Raw genomic sequence first — 25461 nt, 5'->3', positions numbered from 1 at the left:
CCTTCAGTGAAAGGGTGAGCAACCACCACCAGCAGGAAACAGGGGAACTTGCCAGGTTACTGGATGGACAGAGAGAGATGGCATTCCCCTCAAATAGAAAGTAACAGAGAGGGCAGTCAAGAGGCATAAATGCAGGTGTCCTTAAAAATTCAGACATTTATTTAATGAGCCCCTGCTAGGAGCCAAGATATGTGTGAAGTGGGACAGCCAAGGTTCCTAATCCAGGCTGCCCCTCAGCATTTAAAGGCTCTCCAGACTGATGCTGGCTCAGAATGGGACTGGAATGGAATAATGAGGATCTGATTCTCCAACTCAAAAAAACCAAAGCTTCGCATGGTCTACCAGGCCCTACCCAGTGTGTAGTACTTACTTAGACCTACTGAATCAATCTCTGCAGAGGGCTCTGGCAGATACAGTTTTTAAGTGTCCTAGGTGACACTCATCCCTAGCAATCTGGGAACCAGCCACTCTAACACCTCACTTACTGCCCACTTCCAGGCTCAAGCTACTCAGCCCTTGTAATTACTCCCACTTTTTGAGCCTGCTCCCCTCACCCTGGCCTCAGGGAATTTGTACTTCTCTCAACTGCCTCCTCTGCCTGTCTCTCGGTTCATCCAGGTCTCAACTCAGAAGTTATCTAGTCAAAAAAGGTCTTCTGGAGTTCTATCAGTGAGAACACCCCCACTGCCACCCCACTTCACACCCCATACCCATTAAGCCTGCTCTTTCTCTATACATCTGTACAGGCTGCATAAATGTTTGAGACTGGAAATGTACAGATTTTGGAATATGTGCAAATACTTAGAGAATGTGCAAATAATTAGAAATCTTGGGGATGGGACTCAAATCTACACATGAAATTCATTTATGTTTCAGATCTACCTTATAAACACAACCTGAAGGTAATTTCACACAACATTTTAATAAGTTTGTGCATGAAACAAAATTTCTGCATGCTGAATCCTTAGGAAGCTAAGGTGCCACTATTTCAGTCACCCACAGAGGGAGGACAGGGTTGTGTGGCACCTCCATCATTTCTAAGTCTAAATATACAGGCTGCTGATGAGCAATCGTTTTCTTACACTTATAGACTTGACAGTAAAAACACGACACAGCATTCATACAGTGAAAAATAGCGGGTTCAGCATAACCAAGTGTCGTGTTGGTACCAAAAAAGTTCAAGATTTTGGCCCATTTCAGATTTCTCATTTTCAGAATGGATGCTCAATCTGAATATCTATTTATCTGTGATCTCAAGTTATTGCCAATTCCCTTCCCCCAATAAAATATTAAGCTCCAAAGTAGCAAAGATCTTCTAATTTTCATATAGCACTATTTTCTAGAACACCAAGACAGATGAACATAATACAAACTCATTAAACATTTGCTGAAAGAATAAATGAATGAATGAGTGAATAAACAGCTCCCTCAAATGATTAAGAATAGCTGCACCAACGCAAGAGTCCAAAACCCTTTTTTAAAATAAAGGGCTGGATAATAATATTTAAGGCTTTAAAAGCACACATGATCCCTATCTCAACTGTTTAACTCTGCCTCTGTAGGGTGACCACAGACACTGATAATTTTGGAAAATCATGGCAGTGTTTGTTCCCAGACCACATCAAGGACACAGAAATTTCAATTTCATGTAATTTCCAAGAGCCATGAGATATTATTCTTTTTAACATTTTTTCAACCACTTAAAAATTATTAAAACTTTCTCAGTTCCTAGGTCCCACAAAAAACTAGCAGTGGTTGGACCTGGCCTGTGGTCCATAGGACTTTGTGTTCTTGAGGAGAAAATAGCTATCAGCCACCTACATAAAATATCGAGAAGTAATGGCTGCAGTCAGCAGACTCCTAGGAGCAGGGAGGAGGCAGGTCACTGAATTGTGAAGACCATGGGGGTTGGTGGTGGGGAGCATACACACAGGTGGGTGGGAGGACTTCTAGGCTCAGGACCTGCTCCTGCAGAAAGAGGGTACAAGGGGCAATGGTAGGAGAAGCTTCAACGTCAAGATGAGCCAGAATGTTCTCATGCGGCTTCCCTGGAGACTCTGCTAATGAACCAAATATGGGCACCACCATGTTTTATTTTATTCCAAGAAAGCCGGGCTCCAGTTAGGAGGAGCAGGCACAAATGTTCAGAGTGCGATGAAGGCCAGTAAGATGCTCCAGCCTGGATCTCAGCATAGCTGGGAGCAGCAGAAGCCAGGGAAAAGGTGGACTGAGGGGACAGAGGCTCAGGGGCGAGGACTCTGAGGTCAGGAGATGGAACAGGAGGGCAGAGCTGGAAAGGGAAGGGATCATGGTCTGGAATAAGACAAGCTCAGCTGGAGGCACCCTACAGTGATCCACAAAGTGTCAACAGGCAGAGAGAAACTGAGGCCTGGAACCCAGAAGGCCAGCGTCAGCCAGTGTTGTGGGCTGGGGTCCTCTGTGTGCTGAATGCGGTGAAGGGAATGTGACAGTGACTGCTACCTGCCTCCTGGTGGTGGCCACAGCTCTGGGGGATCTGGTGACAACACCAAGGCGAGCATCTACAGTGCCAGCATCGCTGAGGCTCACCACACACCTGCTCCACACAGGGCTGTCATGCTCGATGTCTAATTACAAGGTCATGTCACAGCTTTGTGCCATTTCACAGCCAGTGACAGACAGATGTCCTGTGACTTGCTCAAGGTATGAGAGCCAATGACCCCCCCACCCTGATGCCATCCTTCCATGAGTGAGGCCTCATCCCTAGTCCTGTGTGATCTGTTGAGGGCTCCAGAGCTGCCCCCACCTACATGGAAGAAAAGTACCTTGTTCATTTCCAAACTTGTCCTCTAAGCTAATCCCCCACCTCTGATGCCACATGGCATGTGCTCAAACTAAAACGGAGTGATATTAACCTTCTTGAAATCCTTAGGTGGGCAACAAAGCTATTCCAGATGGTAGACACTCCCATTTCAGGAGAACGAATACTGACTCTAACCTTCCACTGCTCAGGGCAAGAACACTTTAATTTAGAGAAATAGAAACCCTGTACAAACAGATGGTACCTTGAGCACATTTAAAGTGAGTAAGATCAGTAGACAAAGTTCCAGAACAATGCTGCTGTGCATTGTGCTGCTGGACTATTTACTGTTCCCCTTGAGCTCTTCAGAGGATGTTTAACAGCACCACAGTGCCTCACCTACCTGTAACTTGGTCTATCTGCAAGTGTTCCTACAAAGCTCTGCAGTGTCATCTTGTTTTTTACACAGAGGAGCCTCAAACATGGTGCTTTGAAAAATTAGCTGACACACTTTCCACGGGATGAGGTCTCTGTGTTGTCCCTTGGAATCCAGTGGGCTTGTGCTGCTTGGACCACAGGGAAGATCAGAGATGACGCTGTGACTCTCAAAGCTGTCATAGACAGCCAGGAGCTGTGGTTGCTGCCTCATTCGCTGGGACACTCTATCTTAGTGCCCTTGGTCAACATGGAAAAAGTCTGACCACACCAAATGTGGACAGGTGCCAGATGGACATTCTAACAGCCAGTACTTAGCAAGTCTGTTCTTGGGGCAGTGAAGAAATCATGTACAGGTGAATCCTCCATCCTGGCTGGTTGATTCATCCCAATGGAGGATCTAGACATCAGGAAACACAAAGAGCCACCCCACCTTCAAGCTTCTGACCCAATGAGCATAATACAACAGAGCAGATTTTAAACACGGAATTTAGAAGTGGTTGGTTCAGCAGTGAAACATAACCAGAACTGGGACAACAGAGCTGGGTCTTTAGTCCTCTTTACAGGATGCTCAGATCCATCCTAAATCAAGTCGCCCAAAGCATTTCCTACCAAGTGCACTGGCACCCCTCAAGACAGAGGCTTAGCTTCGCATGGAGAGAGTCAAATCTGTAGTGCTGGGGAAATCCTGACATGCCCCACCCCTGGCATGGCTGCTGCCCCATCGAACCAAAAAAGACCTTATACCTAGGAAAGATGCACCCTTACTCACCTCCAGAGAACCTCAACGATGTGGGTACTCTGGGAAAAGAACATATTTGACTCACCCTGGATAAACTTTGAGGGGACACAATCGAAATGTTTTCTTGAAGCACATAAAAACAAGTATTATTCTTATAATAAGAACTGAAATTCTAGTTTAACTGACAAGAAGGTTTAAATGAGAAGATATGATTCTGCCTCTAATTCTTCAAACACAAAAAAGGTGATGGGCAGAAGTGAGGGAGCTTTCCAGTCTCCAGTTCTAAGAATGAAGGACTAGGGCTGGATTGTGGCTCAGTGGTAGAGCACTTGCCTAGCATGTTCAAGGTCCTAGGGTCAATCCCTAGCATGGGAGGAAAAAGACTAAAAGAATGAGGAACTAAAAGAAACCACCCAAATGAAGCCTGCCTAGTCCTGACCTATTCCTGAGCCAGGCCTGAGCACAGCTAAGTAGTTGTACAGGGTGAAAACTGTCCCAGATTAAAAGGCAACTGTGAGCAGGCTCTAGAAATTGGCACACTTTGTAAGTTCAAGCACACGGTACTGACCGAAGACCCCTTGTGGCCTCAGCTCTGCTTTTTGGTCACCCCAGGGTCCAGACCTCCAGGGAAGAATCCAGAAGGTGAGAGAGCAGTCCTTTCCAAAACTCACTGATCAGCAGTCCCCAGAGTCTCAGCTGGTGGGTCCTAAATTCCAGCTACTAAACCCTCATCAGTTGACTCACACCTTCCCATAGACTTTCCTAATAAAACCCTACTGTAATGGCTGGAATGTTCCCTCCTAAACTCATGTTGAAATTGAATTGTCATTGTAACAGTATTAAGGAGTGAAACCTTGCCAGGTGTAGTGGTGTATTCCTGTAATCCAAGGAACTCAGGAGGCTAAAATAGGAGGACCGTAAGTTCCAGGCCACCCTCAGCAACTTAGTAAGACCCTGTCTCAAAATTAAAAGTAAAAAGGGTTGGGAATGAAGCTCAGTGGTAGATCATGCCTGGGTTCAATTCCCAGCACCAGGGCTGGGAGGAGGTAACTTTAAGAAGTGATAGGTCACAAGGGCGGAGCCTTCATGAATGGATTAAAGTTTATCATAACAGTGGGTTAGTCATCACCAGAACAGATTCGTTATAAAAGTGGGTCCAGTGCAAGTCCCTTTGTCTTATACATGCTTCTTCACCAGGGGACACCTTGTACCATGTTATGACACATTAAGGCCTTCATCACATGTGGCTCCATGACCTTGAAGTTCCCAGCCTCCAGAACTGTGAGTCAAAAAAAAAAATCTTCTTTTGGGATGCAGTTGTGGTTCAGCGGTAGAGCGCTTGCCTAGCATGTGAGTTTGATCCTCAGCACCACATATAAATAAAGTAAAGGTTATTGTGTCTATCTACAACTAAAAAAACAAATATTAAAAAAACTTTTTTAATTTACTTGGTGTTTGAAATATCAAATATAAAAATACCAAAATTGTCAGAGGGAGAAGTTTTACTCCAAGATTTACTTGCTTTTTAAAGGTGATTAAAAGTGCAAGAGACTGGGGTTTGTAGATGACATCCAGACCTTGAAAAGTCTTTATAGGTAAAAATGTCACTGCTAAGTGAAAAGGAAAACTTAGAGAATAACATGTAAAGTCAATGCTTTGCTTTTTAAAACTACATATGATTTTAAAGCTAGATGTATGTGTATTTCTTTATACTAGAAGAAAGTCTGGCAGAGATGATGTAAGATCTTCCTAAACATTGGCAATGCATTAATTTAATTTCTACAACTCACAGAAGAAAGATTTGAATACACTTGTAAGTCTGTAGAGGATGAATTGGTCTGTCTAGTCAAGGTGGGGCAATGTCACAGCTTTCAAAGTATCAGGTTACATTCTTCAAATTGGCCAGAAATTCAAAACCAGTTACTTTACTATCTCAAGAAAATCCATTACTCTGTCTTAAGGCCTGGATAAGGGGAATTCCCTTCCACAAGGATCCCTGTGGGTGGACAGAACAAATGGTACAGCCAGAGCTGCTCAAGCTGTGTCTCCAGATGGTGATAGCCATCTCCTGAAAACCTGTGGCAAAAGCAGATTCTCAGGTCCACCCATGGCTCCCATCATGGTCTGAATGAGTGTCCCTGCCGAACATCATATGCTGGAATTCCATCCCCCAGTGTGAAGACATGGGGGTAGGGAGGAGATGAGGTCATGAGGGTAGGGCCCCCAGGACGGATTAGAACACTTAAAAGAATAGGAAGAAACACTAGAATATCCTTTGCCTGCTACTCGAGGACACAGCAACAAGATGGTCATATGCAAGCCAGGAAGACAGCACTCATAAGGAAATGAATCAGCAGCCACCTTTATCCTGGAAATAAATTCCAGCTAGTTTATGATACTTTCTTACAGCAGCCTGAATGGATTATGACAGCTTCACAATCAGAAGCCTGGGTTCTGGAGAGTGCTCCAGGTGCCATTAAAACCTGAGAAACTCTGCTGCAGGTGGCTCATCTCTGTCCTCCTTACTTGCTCACATCCTCTTAAAACAGTCCAAAGAACACATGAAGCCAATGTTCAGTAAACCTCCCTGCCAACACCCCTCTGCTGCTGACACCACTACAATTCTGTATGTCCCTCTTCCTCTTCTCTGCCCTTCTTCCCTAGAGGACTGACTCATCTTTCCATATGCCCTCCCCACATCACGGCCTAGTCACTACATCACCAGGTGACCTTCTTCAAGGTTCTGTCCCTGCCATCTCTGTGGCACATCTCCCTACCAGCTGCTTTGTCCTGCTCTAGATTTCAAACTCAAGAGTTTGTCTTACTAAAGATTTTGATAATTCTCCCAACAATTTTGATTGCTTACTTCCAATTTCAAAACATTTGGGGACATGCACTTCATAGACATGCATATGTGCCACTGTATTCTGTGCATTATCCCAATAAAAATGGAAAAATATAAAGAGATAAGGTAAAAAATGTGATGTATATTGTCCCATCTTCTCTTTTCACAACACTCCATGTGGGGTGTTCCAGGGTTCCCCTCCCCACCCTAATATGTGCAGTCTTCCCAACCCACAGAGTGCCTTCTGACTTCTTCTATCACATTTGCATTTCCCAGCCACGAAGTAATCGGTGTTTGATCACAAACAGCTCTCTCCATAGTAGCTAGCAGGGTGGCACTGATGGAGTTCTCAGGATTGGTATGTGTGCTGGACTAAGCACAACTCAGGAGCAGGGCCTCCTTTGATGTGACCCCACTCGGCATGACAAAGCGCTGCATGAGCACTGGGATCTGGCTCCCTCCTCCCTGAGGGTGCCCTGTGCTCCCTTGATTCCACATACACTGGACACAGGTGGAACATCCTCTCCAAGTGCATTCCAGCCCCAAGGCTCCCTTGCCTATACTCCTGGGCATGAGGCCCTGCTCACCACCCCTCCAGCCTCATCTCCCATTCATCACCCTGTTGATCTCCTCCCTGCAACACTGACCCCTCTCTTTTCCCCCTCTCCTGATCTGTCTCTGTCATCTTTCCAAATCTTGTGTGGGCCCTCACATGCCCTCTTGGACCCTTCATTTGTACCAGTGTGGAGGCTCTGCCTTCATAAAGAGGCCATGGTACCTGTCCTAACCTTCTGTTACTCTGCACATTAAACATTAGAGAGTGGAAACTGCAATAAGGAAGCAACTTTAACACAACTGACCTTACAACCTCAAGACAGGCTGGCTTTAAGGTAAAACTTGAAAGCTCTAAATACTGAGTTCTGTCCTCTCTGAGGAAAACTGTAAGAATAAATTTGAAGGAAGAAAACTCTCTCAACTGAAAGCCTTATCTGTGTGGAGACCTCTTTCCATCTACAGGAGGACACCATATAACCTAAACCTACCTAAGCTCGGTGCAACCATTCAGATGAATGAGGTAACTCTCTCACTGAAAGACTTCCTTCAAGCCTGGGGTTGTAGTTCTGTGGTAGAGCACTTGCCTAGCACGTAGGAGGCTTGGGTTCCAATGCCCAGCATGAGCGAGCGCGTGCACACACATACACACACACATCAATAACTCTTGCACCTCGCTGTCCAAACAAACTGTAAATGACTTAACCACTAAGTGTTCTGGTTCCCAGGTCACTCAACTCAACTTAGTACTTGGCAGCAACAACCCATAGAAAGCAAGCTTCCTGTGTAACATGCATTAATAACAATTACATGACTAATTCTTGGAGCTGGAATGATTCATTCTGTCCATAGATCTTTACCTGAGAAAAATCATGTTTTTTTTCTGCCATGGCACAGGACAACAATAAGTCTGTAAACAAGTTTCATTCATACACACCACTCAAGGTTCTAGCTTATGGTATCACTATAGAAAAATATAAACAAATTTTTTTTTAAATCTCCATCTGAATACCACAGGACAGCATCAAATCTGGGGAGGAAAAAAGAGTTAAAAAAAAAAATCCCCAAACAAACAAACAAACAAAAACCCAGCCAGTTCCACTTCTCAACTCAGAAAAGCTAAGATGTACTCTAATTCTGCAAAGAGCTACAGATTAAACAACTAAGAAATCTCCTTTCTACCCTCCCCTAGACTTCTCAAATTACCAATGGGTGCCTGATGTGGTACGAGACATGTTGCCACATTGTTTCTTTTGCTTTTTTTTTTTTCCTACTTAAATACAGATGTGAGGTCAACGCAATATTTTCTGTAAACAATAGAAAATGAAGCAGACCTCCCTGAAGCTACCAAATGAATATATCTTCAGATTTTTGATGGAAATAGAATCATTAAAGAAAAAGCGAAGAAGGGAGAAGCTTCCCGCCCCCCCCCCCCCAGCATCAGACAAGAAGGGCTGCAAGAAGATTAATGACAGTTAAGTAGAGCTTCGCCTTTCCCAGCAAAGCTCCAATGGCATCAGAAACCTCATTTTTGACAGGTACATACCGAAATGCACCCTGTTCTTGTACCCCTGACCATTCACTTCCCAATGAGAGGGCAGCATGTGGGTGCATGCCAAGCCTTTGTGCAGAGGGACCCATTCAAGCACCAGCTGCCAAGTCAGTGACAGCCCTGCAGAAAACTGCTGCCCACGCAGGTCCTACTGCAAATGCTGCCTCCTCCTCCTCCACTGGCTTCTCATGAATACAACTGCCAAGTCTAAGAATAACCATTGATGAATCTATTCTGAGGGGGCACAGGGCGGTGCCAGTCAGGAGGAAAAAGTCAAGTCAGATCTCACATCACAACTTTGTATCACTAAGAGAGGAATGGGTTACCATCTACCCTGGAACCACAGCCAGAATGCTCCCATATGACCTGACATGTAAGGTTGTATTAATTTCATTTAGAAATAACACTATATTTATGAATAAGATGGGGAAAATGTAGATACATTAAAGATGAGAATAAAAGGTGAAGGAGAAATTTGCTTTAAAAAACAGATTATGGCTTGGGACCTAATTTTGTTGCTTACTATTGAAGTTTTCTTAGTAACTGATACTGAATCTTTAAGTAGAACACTCATGCAAAAGGTTGATGGAAATAAACATCACACAAAAAGGTACAAACCTACATGAAAGAAATTACAAAACCTTCCTGAGTATCAAAGAGAAAGATCTGCCTAAATAAAGAAATGCACTATTTTGGAGTTGAAAGACATTTTAATATACACAGATTATGACTACTGTGATTTTAAAAATCTTCTTTGCACTTCAATCTAGTCTTTCCACACTGAGTAAGCACCTTACTTTCCTATTTGCACGTTATTTTGTAATTTTTTAAAATGGAGCTTTAAAATGTTTAATGATGATTGAGGTCAGCCTTTTCATTTTGTATTCAAAAATGTCAGAGAGGGAAAGAAAAAGGGGAGGGATCTAGGAGGTCTACTTTCTATCCACAGTGCTCAGGCGCATGACCTGGGTATATAGTCATGACCTGGGACCATAGGCGTGACTGTTGGCAGGCATTCTGCATTCCAACTGAGATGGTGCTCTAGGCTTATTCTCCATGGTGGTGTGGTCATCCACATGGTTAGACCTTGTGACATGCTGTTCCTGGAGGTCAGCCTAATGTGCCCTGCCTGCCTATCGCCAGGTTCTCAGAGGACGAAGGGAGAGTCTACAAAAGAGTTAGAAAAAAGGGATAGAGTGAGACTAAGAGTGAGGGGATAAGTGGAGAAGAGAAGACGGTGTGAGTGGGGAGTGAGGAGACTGAAGAGGTGGGTGGATTACAGGTGGAAGAGAGAATGGAGGGCACATAAGGGTGGAGAGATACAAAGGAGGTGGGAGGGAGGTGGGCAGGTGCCTTGGGAGGGCTCTGGGGAAGTCAGTGACAGTGGGGCAGGGCAGGGCAGTGCCAGGCATAAGCACATGGGATAGGTGCATGAAACTCTTGCAGACATAGCACACTGCAGCCTAAAAGACCAGTAGGGCTCAGTCAGAGGAATGTTCCAATCACCTAAACTGGGGAAACTGAGGTTTTGGGGCTTTCAATCCAGACAAAATGGCAGACCTGTGACCACTACACCGTGCCACCATTAGCCACCTTAGTGCTATAGGGAAGGAGGCAGAAGGGAACAAGAGGCTACTGGACCACTCACCAGGAAAAGGACAAGGCAGGAAACATCTCCAATCTTGATCCACCAAAACACAGTTTCCCCTTGGTATCTGTGGGGGATTAGTTCCCAACTGACACTTCTCCTCCATAGCAAAATCTACAAGTGCTCAAGTCCCTTTTGTAAAATGGCACAGTATTTGCATAGAACCTATTCACATTCTGCCGTTTACTTGAACTTATCACACCTAGTACAATGTAAATGCTAGGTAAACAGCATTTATTTATTCTTGTTTAGAAACTAATGACAAGAAAAAAGCCTGTGCATTTTCAGAACAGATATAATTATTTTAACATCTTCAATCCATGCCTGGTTGAACCCAAGGATACAGATGTCTATATTTCTTCCACCCCCCCACCATCTTGTAAGCACCCCACTGAGGACTGCCTCAAAGTAACATTTCTTTCAGACATGTCTCATGAAAAGTTTATATGCCCACCTCATACCCATTAGGATAGCTACTATAATAAAATAATAAAATAAAGATAACACATGTTGGCAAGGATTTGGACTGCTGGTGAAGGTAAAAGAGTGCAGGGAGGGAGAAGGCGGGGTCTACAAGTATGAATGCAAATCAGAGAGAAAAAAGGGACAGAGTGAGACTAAGAGTGAGGGGGTAAGTGGAGAAGAGAAGAGGTTGTGAGTGGGGAGTGAGGAGATTGAAGAGGTGGGTGGGTTACAGGTGAGAGAGAGAATGGAGGACACATAAGGGTGGAGAGATACAAAGGAGGTGGGAGGGAGGTGGGCAGGTGCTGTATAAATCAGTATGACAGTTAATTCAGAAAATTAAACACAGAATTACCATGTGCTCCAGTAATTCCACTTCTGGGTTTGTACCCAACAGAACTGAAAGCAGGGTCTTGAAGAGGTATTTGTGCACCCATGCAGCATTATTCTCAATAGCCGAAAGGTGGAAGTAACTCAAATATCCATGGTCAGATGAATGAGTAGAAATGTGGTATGTACATACAATGGAACATTAGTTAGACTTAAGAAGAAAATTCTGATACATACCACAACATGGAGGAACTCTGAAGACATTATGCTAAGTGAAATAAGCCAGCCACAAAAGGAACAAATATGCATAATTCCACTAATATTAATATGAGGTCCCTACAGTGGTGAATTCATAGAAAGTAAAATGATTGCCTGGGCTAGGGGAGAGAAGTACCAGCAGCCCACCAGCTGGGGAAGGTAAAATAGTTCTGGAGATTGGTTGTAAAACAGTGTGAATGTACTTAGCACTACGGAAACATACATTTAAAAAGTGGTTAAAATAAAGGCTGGGGTATAGGTTAGTAATAAAGTACGTGCTTAGCATAAGCAAGGCCCTGGGTTCGATTCCCAGTTTTTAAAAAAAAAAAAAGTTATTAATGGTAAATTTTATATTATGTGCATTTTGCCACAATTAAGAGAAAAAGCCTAATCCATGCAACAAATGGGATAGGAACAGCCTTGGGGTTCCTTCAGGTCCCTCTATGCCATCACAAAATCACTGCAGTCAGACTGAGACCTGGGGCAGGGATCTAAATGTGCTGTGCCTCAGTCTTCCCATCTAAAAAATGCAGAAGGCACCTCCCTGCAACTCCTCACTGCAGGATATCAGGGTGACTGCAGCAGGTCATTCCTTCTACCCAAGGACAGAGCAGCATTCATCATCTACAAGGGTAGCGGGGGTTGGGGTCAGGGACACAGGCAAGGGGAAGTCAATCTAAGGAGGACAGAAAAGGCCTGTAGGGGGTGGGGGAGTATCACTGCACTTATGAGAATTGCTGAGTCCCACCATGAGGATCCTTTATCCACACCCCACAACATTTCCACAAGAACTACCACTGGCTCCCTGGATGAGAATCAGATTATCCAGATTCTTTTATTTATTACAACTCTGCTGTCCGACACCTCTAATCTCCTGCTGCTGATATAACCCAGCTGCCTGTAGATACCTTTAAACAAATAAATGAAAGCCAGGTGCTACGTACTGTAGTATGTACGTCAACTTAGAACCAGCATGCTTTGTTTTTAATTTCTGTAACTGCTATAAAAACATTTAAAGACACCACGGATAACACTCTAAGATTTCACCACCCTGAAAATGATTTTCATTTTTTTTAGCACATTTAGACTCCCTCTGAAAAAGACTACTTTGAAGTAGTTCAAATGTTTTCTTTTGTTGCTTTACTTCAGTTATTTATCTTGGTTAGAACAACTCTAAAAAGCTTAGTCCGGAAGTCAAAAGAAACTGACAGATTAATTTCAAATTCACTCCTCACCCTTTTAAAGCAAAGGGCCAAATCAAAACCTCTCCCATTCAGTGGCTGTCAGCGTGCTTCCTGCTTGGGAGTCCCTTCCTCTCACAGGTTACTTTATAAGACCCATGTGGCAATCAGTTAGAGCTATCATGTCTTTACATAAATTCTTTCAGTTCTGCACAGTATTTTTTAAAAGTTATTCTTGCTTGCAAGGCCTAAGAAAACCTAGAAGCCCCAGCAAGGCAGACGGCTCATCCTAAGTTACTGGGCAGCTCAATCAGGACAAGTGAAAACACCCTTTCCAAAAAAGAGCTAAACCTGAGCATTTTTTCCCTCAGGTGGTACCTACAAATCATCACATCTGTAGTATATAAAGCAAGAAAAGACACTTGAAGGAGGCATGCAATGTGGGTTCAATATGCAGGGAGAACTGGGGAACTGGCTTCACCTATGAATGAATACCTCTTCATGAAAGTCCTGCATCTTCACAACAGACATGCTCTTGACCTCTTGGTTTATGCCACTTTAACAAAATATTATAGACTGTGTGGCTTATACACAACAGAAATTTATTTCTCCTAGCTCTGGAGGCTGGGAAATCCAAAAACAAGGCAGAAGCAGATTAGGTGTCCTATGAGGGCCTGCATACTGGTTCATGGATGACGTCTTCTTGCTTGGTCCTCACATGATAGAAAGAGCAAGGAGCTCTTTGGGTATGTCCCATTCCTAAGGGCTCCACACTTTGACCTGATCACCTCTCAATGCCCCATCTTCCTAATCCATCACCTTGAGGATGAGGATTTGAACATATAAATTTCGATGGGAACAAAAACATTCAGACCACAGCACTGACCTATACAGCAGCGTCATATGCCAGAGCTAAAAGTCACCAGCATATCTCAAACAGATAAATGTACAGAGGAAAGCATAATATTCAAGTTAAATGGGACACCCCCCAAATGCACAATTCATTATATTTTGTCCTGCCCTAATTCTTAGGGTATGTATGTTCATCAAACTTTCCTTTCTCACACATAAATTCTCACTGAATATTTATTCACCTCACTCAATCAAGTATTGAGTCAGACTTCACATTGTACTTCATAGGCCCCAAGGATTCCTGTTCTTTGCATCTTGCCGCCTGCCCTTGACTCCCCTTCACTGTCAACTCCACCGTCCAATCCCTATTGAGCCACAAAATGCCCACTCAATGCCAGCTGCCTCAAGAGTATCCCCTTCCTTCAAAGTTCAGGATCTCCTTTCTATCACAGTATCTGGCAATTTACTTTGACCAGTTCTTAAGAACTACATGGGGAAATAGGAAAATTGTTGAAAATGAAGATTCCCAGGTCCTAAATCCTGCTTCTACCCCAGAACACTCTGGGCTTCTCCCACACCCGCGATCTTATTCAGTTCTGATACCAACCATATGGAGTGCAGGCTGAAGCTCAGGGCTTCATCCTATAGGACAGCCCCACTACGGCCGACTACTAGTCCCAGGCTTCATGCACTTCTGACCAAGCAGATACAAATCAGGAATTCTCATCATGCTTGGGTTCAAAAATTTGCTAGAATAGTTCACAGGATTTAAGAAAATACTTTCTTTATAATTATCAGGTTTTTAAAGTAAAGACTACGACCCTGGAGAAAACTCCGTGGATGCCATGCCTAGGATGAGGTCAGAGGAAGGGTGGAGAGCTCTCAGGCCCTCTCTGGGCACGACATCTTCCAGCAGGTTCACCAACAACCTGGAAGTTCCTCAAAACTTACTGTTCAGGTTTTTAAGAGCTCAGTCTTCAGCACTACAGACGCTTTCCTGGAGTTTGGTATTGAAGCTGATGTTCCAACCTTCTGATCATGCAATCACTGTAGTGACCAACCCCATCCTGGGGCTGTCTAGAGCCTCAGGCTAAGGAACCTCATTTGCTTTAACTCAGGTGTGATCAAAATGGGCACCTTTCATGAATACAGAAGACGACAAGACCAAACTTTTTTTTTTTTTTTTTTGTAATATTTGACCACACCAGGCTTAAGAAAATCATTGCAATTGACATCACAATGGACACTTCACATCCCCAGTGTAAAGAGTTCTTAAAAATTAAGACCAAAGACTCAAAAGAAAAATGGACAAAAATATGAGCAGTTCAGAAAAAAAGACCTACTAATAACCCTTAAGTATTTAAAAAGATGATTAAGTTCATTCCCAGTAAGAAAAACACAAATCAAAACACAAGGGATACTATTCTTCACACAGGTGAAAACGTAAAATTTGTCGCTGTATTTTGTTGGGGAGGGAGGCAAAAAAGAGGATCCTAAACATGGTTGATGGGAGCCTGAGCAGAAGTCTCTTTACTGTAACAGTATTTATCATAGCAAAACGTTTGGAAATACCTGAATGCCCTTTCTTAGAAGGCTTGTCCAGTGAAATTCAGTCCACACTCACAGGATTTTGATCCAGGTGAGAAAAGAAGGAAGGCGATGTCTACAACTTCATACTCAGTTCTTTCCAGGACATAATGAGCAGGAAAAAAAAAGAGATGCAAAATTGTCTATACAGCACGCTATTTTCTTCTGGATAAAAGGTGCACAGATACAGACTCATGCCTATATTTGTAAAGTAAAATATGGGTTGTTTAAAAGAAAGAAAGAAAAAGAGCAGGGAGGCAAGAGACTGCAGTGAAAGACATCTGAGTATTAACTTTTGAACCCACGGTTTACATATTTTAAACAATGAGAAACAACAAAGCAAACCCTAAAACTGAACGCAAACAAAAAACTAAAATGAACCTAACTTGTATCAGGCATAGAAAGAACATTTCAGTTAACTTTTGGACACAATATCTAACTGCATATCCTTAAAGCAATGTAGCCTAAGGACAAAAAGAATGACAAAGAAATCCTGAATTTTCTTAAGTTTGTTATTGACAGTGGTATTGATGTAGTGATTCTGAAACTACAAGTGCTCCTCAACTTCTAGTGGTGTTACATCATGACAGATGATCATAAACTGAAAATGCATTTAATCCAACTTATTTCTGGCACATGCTAGCCAGTCACACTGCATGCTGCAGGAGTCTATGGGGCTGGCTGGGAGCCGAGCTCTCTGCCACTGCCCAACCTCACAAAAAAGGATGGAACTGTATATCATTAGCCTAGGAGAGATCCAAATTCAAAATTCCAAGCCTGGTTTCTACTGGAATTTGTAAAGATCTCACAGAGGGAGGATGAGGAGGCCATGTGAACAACACAGGGACAGAGACCGAAGTGATGTAGGCACAACGGAAGGATCACCTGGAGCCATAAAGAGCCTTACAGGGAGTACATGCAGTCCTGCCAGCTTTGACTGGACTCTGACCTCTAGAACTGTGAGAACAAATTTCTCTTGTTCTAAAGCCCCCAGGTTTGGGATAAACCATTGCAGCCACAAGAAACTAATATAGAAAGTGAGAGAAAAGGAAGGGAAAGAAAGTTCTTTTCAGAAGAATGACAGTAAACGTCAAAGGATTTGAAAATCACCAGTTGCAATATCCAATATAAAAAGTGGTCCAGGCAAGGACTGTCAATGGATGTAGAAGGCACTAACTGGAGAAGATACACACATAGTCTGAAGAATCACCATGCAGACTAGGTAATGGGAAAATGTACCTTTAAAATGAAGCAATGTAGCTGGGCATGGTGGTGCACCATGTAATCCCTGCTATTAGGGACAATGAAGCAGAAGGACTTAAGTTCGAGGCCAGCCAGGGCTACCTAGCAAGAGTCTGTCTCAAACTAAAAGAAGGCTAGGCTGGGGATATAGCTCAGTAGTAGTGAGCCCCAGCTTCAATTCCCAGTAAAACACACACACACACACACACACACACACACACGGAAGCAACTTGAAGGCCACCCGTTCCAGGGCCTCAAATTAAGCACTGTGAACAGTAGTTTTGTAAAACAAAACACCACAACATTGCACATTCCACGATACAATGTTCATTATTATTAAAAATATTTAGCCAAATTTAATCACAAGGAAACAATCAGATAAATATAGAATGCAGGATATTTTTAGGACAACTGAACTGGGTTTTTTTTTTTTTTTTTAAGTAAATGTTCTGGAGGGGAGGAAAAAAAACAATATTATAGCTGAAGAAACGTAAGAAACATAGCAACCAAATGAAATGCAACATGTGTAAATCTTGACTGGACACTAGATTTGAAATGATAAAAATGAAACAAAAAACACAGAAAGGCTACAAAAGATTTTTATGCTATAAATGGAGGAAATATGGACTATATCTTAGATGATATTATTTATGTTGATTTTTAGGGTGCTATAATGGTAATGAAGAATGCCTTTATTCTTCAGGTTCATATGTTAAAATCTTTAAAGTGTTATGACTCTAACTTTCAATCATTTCAACCAAAAAAGTACACATGAAATACATATATAAAAAGAGTGAGAGAAAAAGCAAATGTAGCAAATGTAAACAACTGGTGAATCTAGGTGGAGGGTGTCTGGGTGTTCACTAAATTCTTTTTCAAAAGAAAGGGCAGAAGGCTGGGGTTGTGACTCAGTTGTTCGGCACTTGCCTACCAAGTATGAGGCACTGGATTCGATCCTTAGCACCACAGAAAAATAAATAAATAAAATAAACGTACGTGTACATCTACAACTAAAAAAATAAAAATAAAAAAAAAAATAAAGAAAGGGCAGAAAATAGGTATAAAATTTTCCAAACTCAAATGTTGAAGGATCAAAACATTTCCAAGTTTCACATGCAACCACCAGGCTGCTATGGAAGAGGTGTGAGGAGGGTTCCAGGAACCTGCATCCAACAAACCCAGGCTGATTCTCACACTCAGGTGAGACTGGACACATCACTGATGTAGTTTGTTTTTAGCTATTTTCTCCCTAGAGTCTGCCGCCATCATGACAATGTCTCACTCACTGCTTATCTTCCACGGCAACCAGCCAGGAAATGTTTCTTGAGTGAATTTGTGAGGGTGGCCTCTAGTCACGTGGGTGAGGGATATATATAAAGGACAAAATCATGTAGTAACAAACATCCCAACCACAAAAAAAGTCTGCAATCTGTGTTCATAAGCACAAAGTTAATGCGTTAGACACTCTTTTATATGATTTGGGGTTTTATGTCTTTTCTTTTCAGCAGAATAACAGTAATAGGAAAGAAAGATACCCAACTAAGATGTCATTACAATAAAAACCCCATGATACACCAAAAAGTTCAAGAATTTTACTGGATGTCACAAGTCCAGCTTTCGAGAGCTGAAGGTGAAAAGATAATGGCTTCTTAACTCTACAGAATGTCAGAACTTTCTTTTTCCTTTTATTTTTTTGTTATTGTTTAAGAAATAAATCTGTGAACAGGAAGAAGGAAAGCTAGCCCCCAAATGTTGCTGGAGGGTGGAAAGAACATGGATAAGGGCAAGGGAGAAGACAGGACCCAAGTGAGCAATGGCAACAGCTAATTCACACCCACAAAGGGGCAAGAACTGGTGTAGCCTGGCACATCCGCATGAGATGAGAAGGCAGCTAAGACAAGGAGTATGACTTTCAAATAAATCTAAGAAGTAGGACAAACTTCCAGGTCTAGGTCCTGCCCTGACAGAAGACCAACACTTTCCTCTCTGGATCCAGGAGCGCCAGTCCAATTGGGATAAGGAGGGTGCTGCACAGGCCTGCAGTCCTCTCCCCGCTGAGCTTCAGGAGGTGGACAGCCAGGCCGCCCCATCCAGCAGAGGATGGGGAGAGTCTGGTCATGACACCCCAGGAGGAACTACAGCACTGAGATCGGGAGGCTTCAACAAGAAATGGCGAAGCTCACAGTCATCGGGTGTTCTTCATCATCTTTAGGGGCCTCCCGCTATTAAAACATGAAAGACAATCTGAGGATACTCAGTAAGGGAGAAAGCAACCTGAAGGAGAGAAACTATTCAGAAAAAAGTCAGCAAACAAAACTATCATTAGGAGAATACAACCATGAAGCAAGGACCACATTTTTTTTTTTTTTTAAATTCAGAGAACAGAAGAGAATGATTCTAAGTGATAAACAATAGCAAAAACAACAACAACAACAACAACAACAAAAAAAAAACCCTGGAAGAATACAGATAAATACAAAGATGAGGATGATTTAAGAAAGTAGAGCTACACTTTAAGATAATAAAACTTAGAAATAAAAAACTGGTCTAAGCAATTCTATATCAGAATATGGTAGTGCTGTAGTTTGTAGATCTGGAGAGTCCCCCAAAAGCCCTTGTACTAAAGGTGTGGTCACTAGCCTATGGCACTACTGGAGTGGTAGAACTCTTAGGAGGTAGAATCTAGTGGAAGTAAGTAAGTTTACTGGGACATGCCCTTGCAGCAGATATGGGGACCTCAGTCCCTTCCTGTCTCTTTGCTTTCTGGTCACAATGAGGTGAGCCTTTCCCATCATGCACATGATACACTATACCACTACAGGTCCAAAGCAACAGGGATAAGCAAACCACAGAATGAAGCCAGTGAAACCATGAATCAAAACAAGCTTTTCCTCCTTGAAAGTTTATTTTCTCAGGTATTTTGTCACAGCAACAGAAAGCCAATCCATATAAGTAGTTCCAAAGAAGAAATAGGGGCAGGGAAGAAAATAACCAAATACTTTAAGAATAGTCTCAGTACTGAATATGTGTTTCTCAATTGCAAGGGCTCAAAAATGTCTAGTGTGCTAGATAAGACATACCCAGGCCTACCTTCACATTTCTCAACATTAGGAATATATCAGTCAGTGCAGGCTTTGTTATGCTGCAGCAATCAGCTGCCAGGGAACCCTCAGAGGCTGAAAACAAGATTTATTCTTCTTTCTTTATTTTTTTTAGTTGTAGGTGGACACAATATTTTTATTTATTTAGTTTTTTATATGGTGCTGAGGATCAAACCCAGTGCTTCACTTGTGCTAGGCAAGCACTCTACTCCTGAGCCACAACCCTAGCCCACAAGATTTATTCTTTAGGTTATTTCAGTGGACTGAAGCAAAGGAGAGGCTGTTCTCTTAACTGAGTACCATCACCTGAATGCTGTTATTTACCAGACCAGAGGGGAAGAAAACCAAAGCAGCTACCTGCATCTATAGCACCACGAAGGGACAAGAGGAGAGGTGAGGCAGGTGTGCTCAGCTTCTGGGCATAGCGACTACACGAGGCCCTGGAACACGAAGGGTGAGGAAGGCAGTGCTATCAAAAGCAGGGGCCGTAGGCTGGAAATGGGTAGTGAGTCCTGATTACCTGGGGCACACAGAGCCCACAATCTCCAAATAGAAGGACTGACTCAAAAATCCTCAATAGTATTAAAAGCCAGAAAGTAATGCAACAATACCTTAAAATCCTGAAGGGACTTTTTTCTGGAATTCTACATTATCAATCCATCAAGTATGATGGCAGAAAAGACACTTATGGATAAAGCTTCAAAACTTACCTCCTTGGCTGGGGTTATGGCTCAGTGGTAGAGCGCTTGCCTAGTATGTGTGAGGCACTGGGTTTGATCTCAGCACCACATAAAAATAAATAAATAAAATAAAGGTATTTTACAACTAAACATCTACAACTAAAAAAAAAAAAAAAAAAAGAAGAAAAAAATGCCAAAATTTACCTCCTGATGCCAGTGATCAGCTCCTTCTAAAAGGTGTGCCAATGAAGGGATATTCTGATGCTTAAAAATTATAAACCTCCTGGGCAAAGGCATGGACAACTGGCAAAATATGTGGAGTCGGATCAGTTATAGTATGCAGAAAGCGAAGCATATTGAAAACAAAGCCAAAACAGCCAATTAGCTCTAGAGAGAGTAAAAAGAAATATACACCATGACTCACTGTGAATAGCATTTCACTGTGAATAGTCATACATAAAAACTAAAGTTTGATCTCAATCATCTCCCAAACAACAAAGTCACAGGTATGTTTTATCTATGACTGAAAAATCAGAAAGACTGATTCAGCAAAACAATGATAAATATGAAAATAATCAAATAATGAGCTAGGTAGATTCGAAGGGCTTATTTCTGGGTATGCGGAAACAGGAGCATGGAGGTTGTTAAACCTAACAAAGCCTGCCAAGGATATGTGACTGCAAACCTTGCTCGAGATTCATCTGACTTTTTAAACTACATATATGTTTAAAATAAACAAACAAAAATCCCTAAAGATAACTTAAGCTGGATCTACACCTAGCAACTTACTAGTAGGTTGGCATAAATTTTGATTCAATCCATTCTGTAGTTACTGAACTCTTCTGATGCATTAACGGCACTGCCTTAAACACTATACAGGCTGAAATGAAGATGACTCAATCTCTGCCCTCAAGGATTAGGGATTTCATTGAGAAAAGAACATGTGCATGGAAAAGAATTCAAGTGAAATGTAAGTCCGGCCTATGGTCTCTCTCTCTCACACACTCACCCACTAGTTGGTGCAGAAGTTATACGACAGCAAGAAGGGAGACTCTAGGTAACAGTGAGCAACAAAGACTGGGAGAGAATTAAAAGTAGAAAGATTCACAGAACTTGAGCTTGAGGAACAGAAAGGAAGTTTCTAAAAGGCAGACTTGCAGGGAAGGTATATATAATTAGGAGAATGTACACGCTTTTCTTGTTTTTTAAACAGAGTTGAGATTTTATTCATAATAGGACAGCAAGATTATTAACAAGGAGAAACACAGAAATCACAGGAGTCATTGCGACCAGTCTACATCTTTAGAATCCTCAAACACTATCAAGCAGAGAAGCCCTGTAACATTTTTTCTTGGCAAAGCTGCTCTCATTTACCATCATCATTCATTATTAACATTGCCTCCATCCCAGTCTTAAAATCCTGGCTAAAATGACCACCCAATTCATGAGCTGGACTGAGGCCTCCAGGTCTGTCTACTCTGACCCTGATCTGCCTCAAAAACTTCATCACTGGGCTATAATTCCACACTCCAATGACACTACTCTTCTTTGCATTAGTACAATATTCCCTGCTCTTGGCTGCCACAGGACTCTGCACATAACTGTTTCTTCTGGAACATATACTTTCTATACGAACACCTACAGATTGGTCATTGTCTGCTCACACCTCAATTCCCCAGGGAACCTTAAACTTCACATAGGAGGCAGCAATCTGTGTTTAAAAAACAAAACAAGAAAAACCAAACTCTAGGTGATTCTGATGCATAGTCAAAAACCCCTAATGCTATCACTCAGGAGTCCCTTCACAAGCTCTCATGCATTCCTTTCCTTTATTCACATCAGTTTGCAATTTTCCTTCATATAACTTTCCTTTCGATGATTGTCCGATTCATGCCCATTTCTTTCTTGGCAAATGGGGGTTCCCTATTCCATAGCAAGAGAATCACAAAGAAACTATTAAAAATGCAAAATTTTCAGGACACATCCTAGGCCTACTAAATCTGAATCTTTAGATATGAGACAGCAATCTGTGTTTTTAAAAAAAAAACAAAACCCAAAACAAGGGCTGGGTTTGTAGTTCAGTGGAAGAGTGCTTTCCTAACACATGTGAGGCATTGGGTTCAATTCTCAGCACCATATATAAATAAAATAAAGGTTCATTGACAACTAAACTAAAAAATATTTATTAAAAAAAAAAAGAAGCAACACCTTCTAGATGATTCTTCTGTATACTCAGAAAGTATGAGACCATTGCTGTTAAGCTACTGGGTCTAGATTCAGTGTTATCTTGGCAAAAACTAGATGTTTTTGCACTCCCTAGTGTACCCTGGTACCAAGTTCAGCAAGAGACAAGAGTAAAGACTAGGTAAGATTTGCTGAACAAGTGAATGGTGAAAAATTTTTCTATGGCTCCATAAATTCCCTGACTTATTAATTCTAAACCCCTGGGTCTAACTTTAAAAGTGAAGCACCAAACATTCCCCTCCAACCCCCAAATCAACACTGAAATCTGCAGTCCAATGGCCCCAGTGTCATTTGAGGGCTCAAACCTTTGCTCTCCATAGTCTGCATTTGTGTGATCATGTATTTCCTAATCTCTCTTGAACTTAATTTTCTCACCCCTAAAATGGGAACAATCATAGTACTTACTTCCTTGGGTTGTTAAGATAATTGAGACAATGGTCCTAAGAATCATACCTGTGCATATACAGTTAAGCACTAAACAAACTTAGGTATTATTATTGTCATGTTATTATTATTATAATAATAATTCAATCATAAGTGGTCTCTTTCTCTTGGGTCTCAGATTTCTTTCTCAATACTGACTTCACACTTCAGGCTAGTTTTTACTTCCTTGCAAAACTACTCACATCTAATACCCATCCCTGAAACTTCTCCTAGCAACCAGGAGCCCTGCTTGAGTTTCCGGACTCCACCTCCTGGAGGAGATGGGCTGTAGCAGACAGGATGGGTCTCACACTTGCCTTCCTATCAGCTGAAGCCATTTTCCGGAGTACCCAGTCACTTGGGAATCAGATCTAAGTAACTCAACCAGTTCATTTATGTATCTATCTGGATGCTACGATTCAAACGGACCTCACGTTGGGAGCTATTTTTAGTCAAATTTTGGTACTTGGTAAAGTATTAATAGCAGCAAATATTTTCCCACCAAATAGACCTTTAAATAAATAAATAAATAAATAAATAAATAACAGCTTATGCCTCTCTTAAGAGAAGCAGAGGACCCACCACCTGTCTGCAAATTGGTCCTCCTGTCCTCTCTCCAGGCAGCAGAATGCGAGTGGAGGCAGAAAGCAGAACCTCACAAGCCAAAGCTGTGGGACCGCCCCGCCAGGTCTCCTGTGTGGGGCTCCCTGCTGGGCCAGGCTGAAGTCGCGCGGAGCCCCGGGGGGACACCTGGCAACCCGGTGCCTCTGCGCTTGGACACCTGGGCGCGGTCGCAGGGGCTGGCAACACTTGGCTCCCCCAGAGTTAAATGCTGAGTAATTTTCCTGTGGAGCAAACAGTCGGAGCGGGGACTCTGCCAAGGGCAACAGTATTTTTATCCTACTTCAACCAACACCGCAGCGCGGCCGCGGGCGTCCTGAAGGGTGTCCCCGCGCGGCACTCTCTGGAATCGCCGGCCGGGACCCTCAAAGGCTCCCAGGGCGACGTGGACAGCAGTGCCGCCACCGAGTCCCGTGCTACCCAGTGCGGGGCCGCGGGGTGGGCGGAGGACGGTGGCATCTCTGCCGCGCGGAGCCCGTGGTCACCGAGACCGGGGCAAAGGCCCTTCCACTCGGCCTCCGGGTCTCCTCGCCTGGGCCTAAGCGTCCCAGGGTCTGCGCCCAAGTTGGCCGGCTGCTCTGCTGCTAAAGTGCAAAAGGGTAGAACCAGTAGCTCCCGGGGAAGGGAGGGACACTGGATGCAGAGCCACCCTGGGGCCCCACACCGCCCGCTGCCGGGCCCGCAGCGCCCTAGTCCCCGCCGCGGAGCCGGGGAATGAATGGGGTTCTCAGGGCCACCGCGCCGTGTACTCACAGGCGACGTAGGCGAGCAAGGCGATGCCCAGCAGCAGCTTCATCGTCCTGCGGTTGACGGCAGACACGAGGCGCACTAGCGCCTTGCTCACCATCCCCAGGAGCCGCGCGGGTCCTGGACGCTGCCGCGCGGGGTCCCGCCTGCTACACAATGCGCGGCGGCGGCCGCCCGGGAAGAACCCGCCCCCTTCGCCCGCGCGGCCCCGCCCCCACACTCCGGTTTCCTGTCCGCAGGACCCTTGCGCACGCGTAACTCCGCCCCCTCCTCCGGCTCCACCCCCGCTGCCCCGCCCCTACTGCTCTTCTTCCCGCAGGCGCAGTGGCCGAGGCTCGCGCCTGGGTTTTCGAAGAACGTGTCTGAGGGAGGGCGCGGCGCATGCGCATCTTGGCGTGTTTTCCGCCAGCTCTGGGGATCGCTGGAGCCGAGGTGTGGAAGGCTCGCCGTCAGAAAGGGTGTGTCTCCCTGACCGAAGGCTAGACCGCGGGCTCCGAGTTTCCGAGCCCAGCCCAGCGGGTGGCACGCGGTGGGCACTGTAGGGTTGACATGGAAGGAAGCACATATTTATGCCAAATTTGGCGTGTCTTTGAAGTTCTTTGAATGCTTCTCGCAGAAAGTTGACTGAACGGTTGGTTCTCCGGGCTGTTCTGAAAGCTTCTTGATTTGTGATAAGGGCAGCGGAAATGATGAATTCCCTAAACGCTGCCAGCGTCAAAAACCACCGCACGTTTTCTGTTATGAGCAACTGGGATGCCGTTCTTTTAAAAACAAATTATTATTAAAAAGTAATGCTAATCACATAAATTTAGGATAAATCAGGAAAAGGGGAAAATAAAAGATTCCATCGTGTGAGTTTCATCCCAATCTTTTTGTTGAGTTTATCTGTTCCATGTAGTTATGGGGTGAATAGCTGTGCCGTACTGATTTCATGAGGACCTGAAGTTATGTGTTTGATAAGCATTTATTGTGATGGGGACCATAAACATGGAGAGTCAAAGGGTCTACTGTAATCAGAAGTTCATGGTCAGATTCACAGAGAGCTGGGTTGTAGAGAAGAAAAGACAGTTGCACAGGCCTGTGTGACACCAAGGTCCCAAGGTAATTGGGAGCTGCTAATCTTTGACCACAGGGAGAAGTTTCTGCCAGAAGACTGCTACAGCTCTGACCTCCTGCAACC

At 43.5% G+C, this 25461-nt stretch overlaps 1 protein-coding gene across 3 annotated transcripts in view; it reads right to left on the bottom strand.

Annotated features, from left to right (window-relative positions):
* The window catches only part of Uxs1 (UDP-glucuronate decarboxylase 1), a 90100-nt gene extending 65646 nt beyond the window's left edge, over nt 1-24454 (bottom strand). The window contains exon 1 of one of the 3 annotated variants that reach the window (XM_046420250.1): nt 24288-24454. In XM_046420250.1, coding sequence (XP_046276206.1) covers nt 24288-24381 — 94 coding nt within the window. In that variant the 5' untranslated portion in view covers nt 24382-24454. Of the gene's footprint in view, nt 1-8899; nt 9059-24287 lie in introns of those variants that run through there. The other 2 variants (XM_046420251.2, XM_058578286.1) reach the window with 2 other exon arrangements.
* Nucleotides 24455-25461: the final 1007 nt, after the last annotated feature.

Source organism: Marmota monax, unplaced genomic scaffold (assembly GCF_021218885.2).
Source record: "Marmota monax isolate L192 unplaced genomic scaffold, Marmota_monax_Labrador192_F-V1.1 WCK01_AAM20220418_F8-fsc00204, whole genome shotgun sequence".
Lineage (NCBI taxonomy): Eukaryota > Metazoa > Chordata > Mammalia > Rodentia > Sciuridae > Marmota > Marmota monax.
Note: the sequence above shows the minus strand (reverse complement) of the source record. Positions and strands in the feature narration are given on the sequence as shown.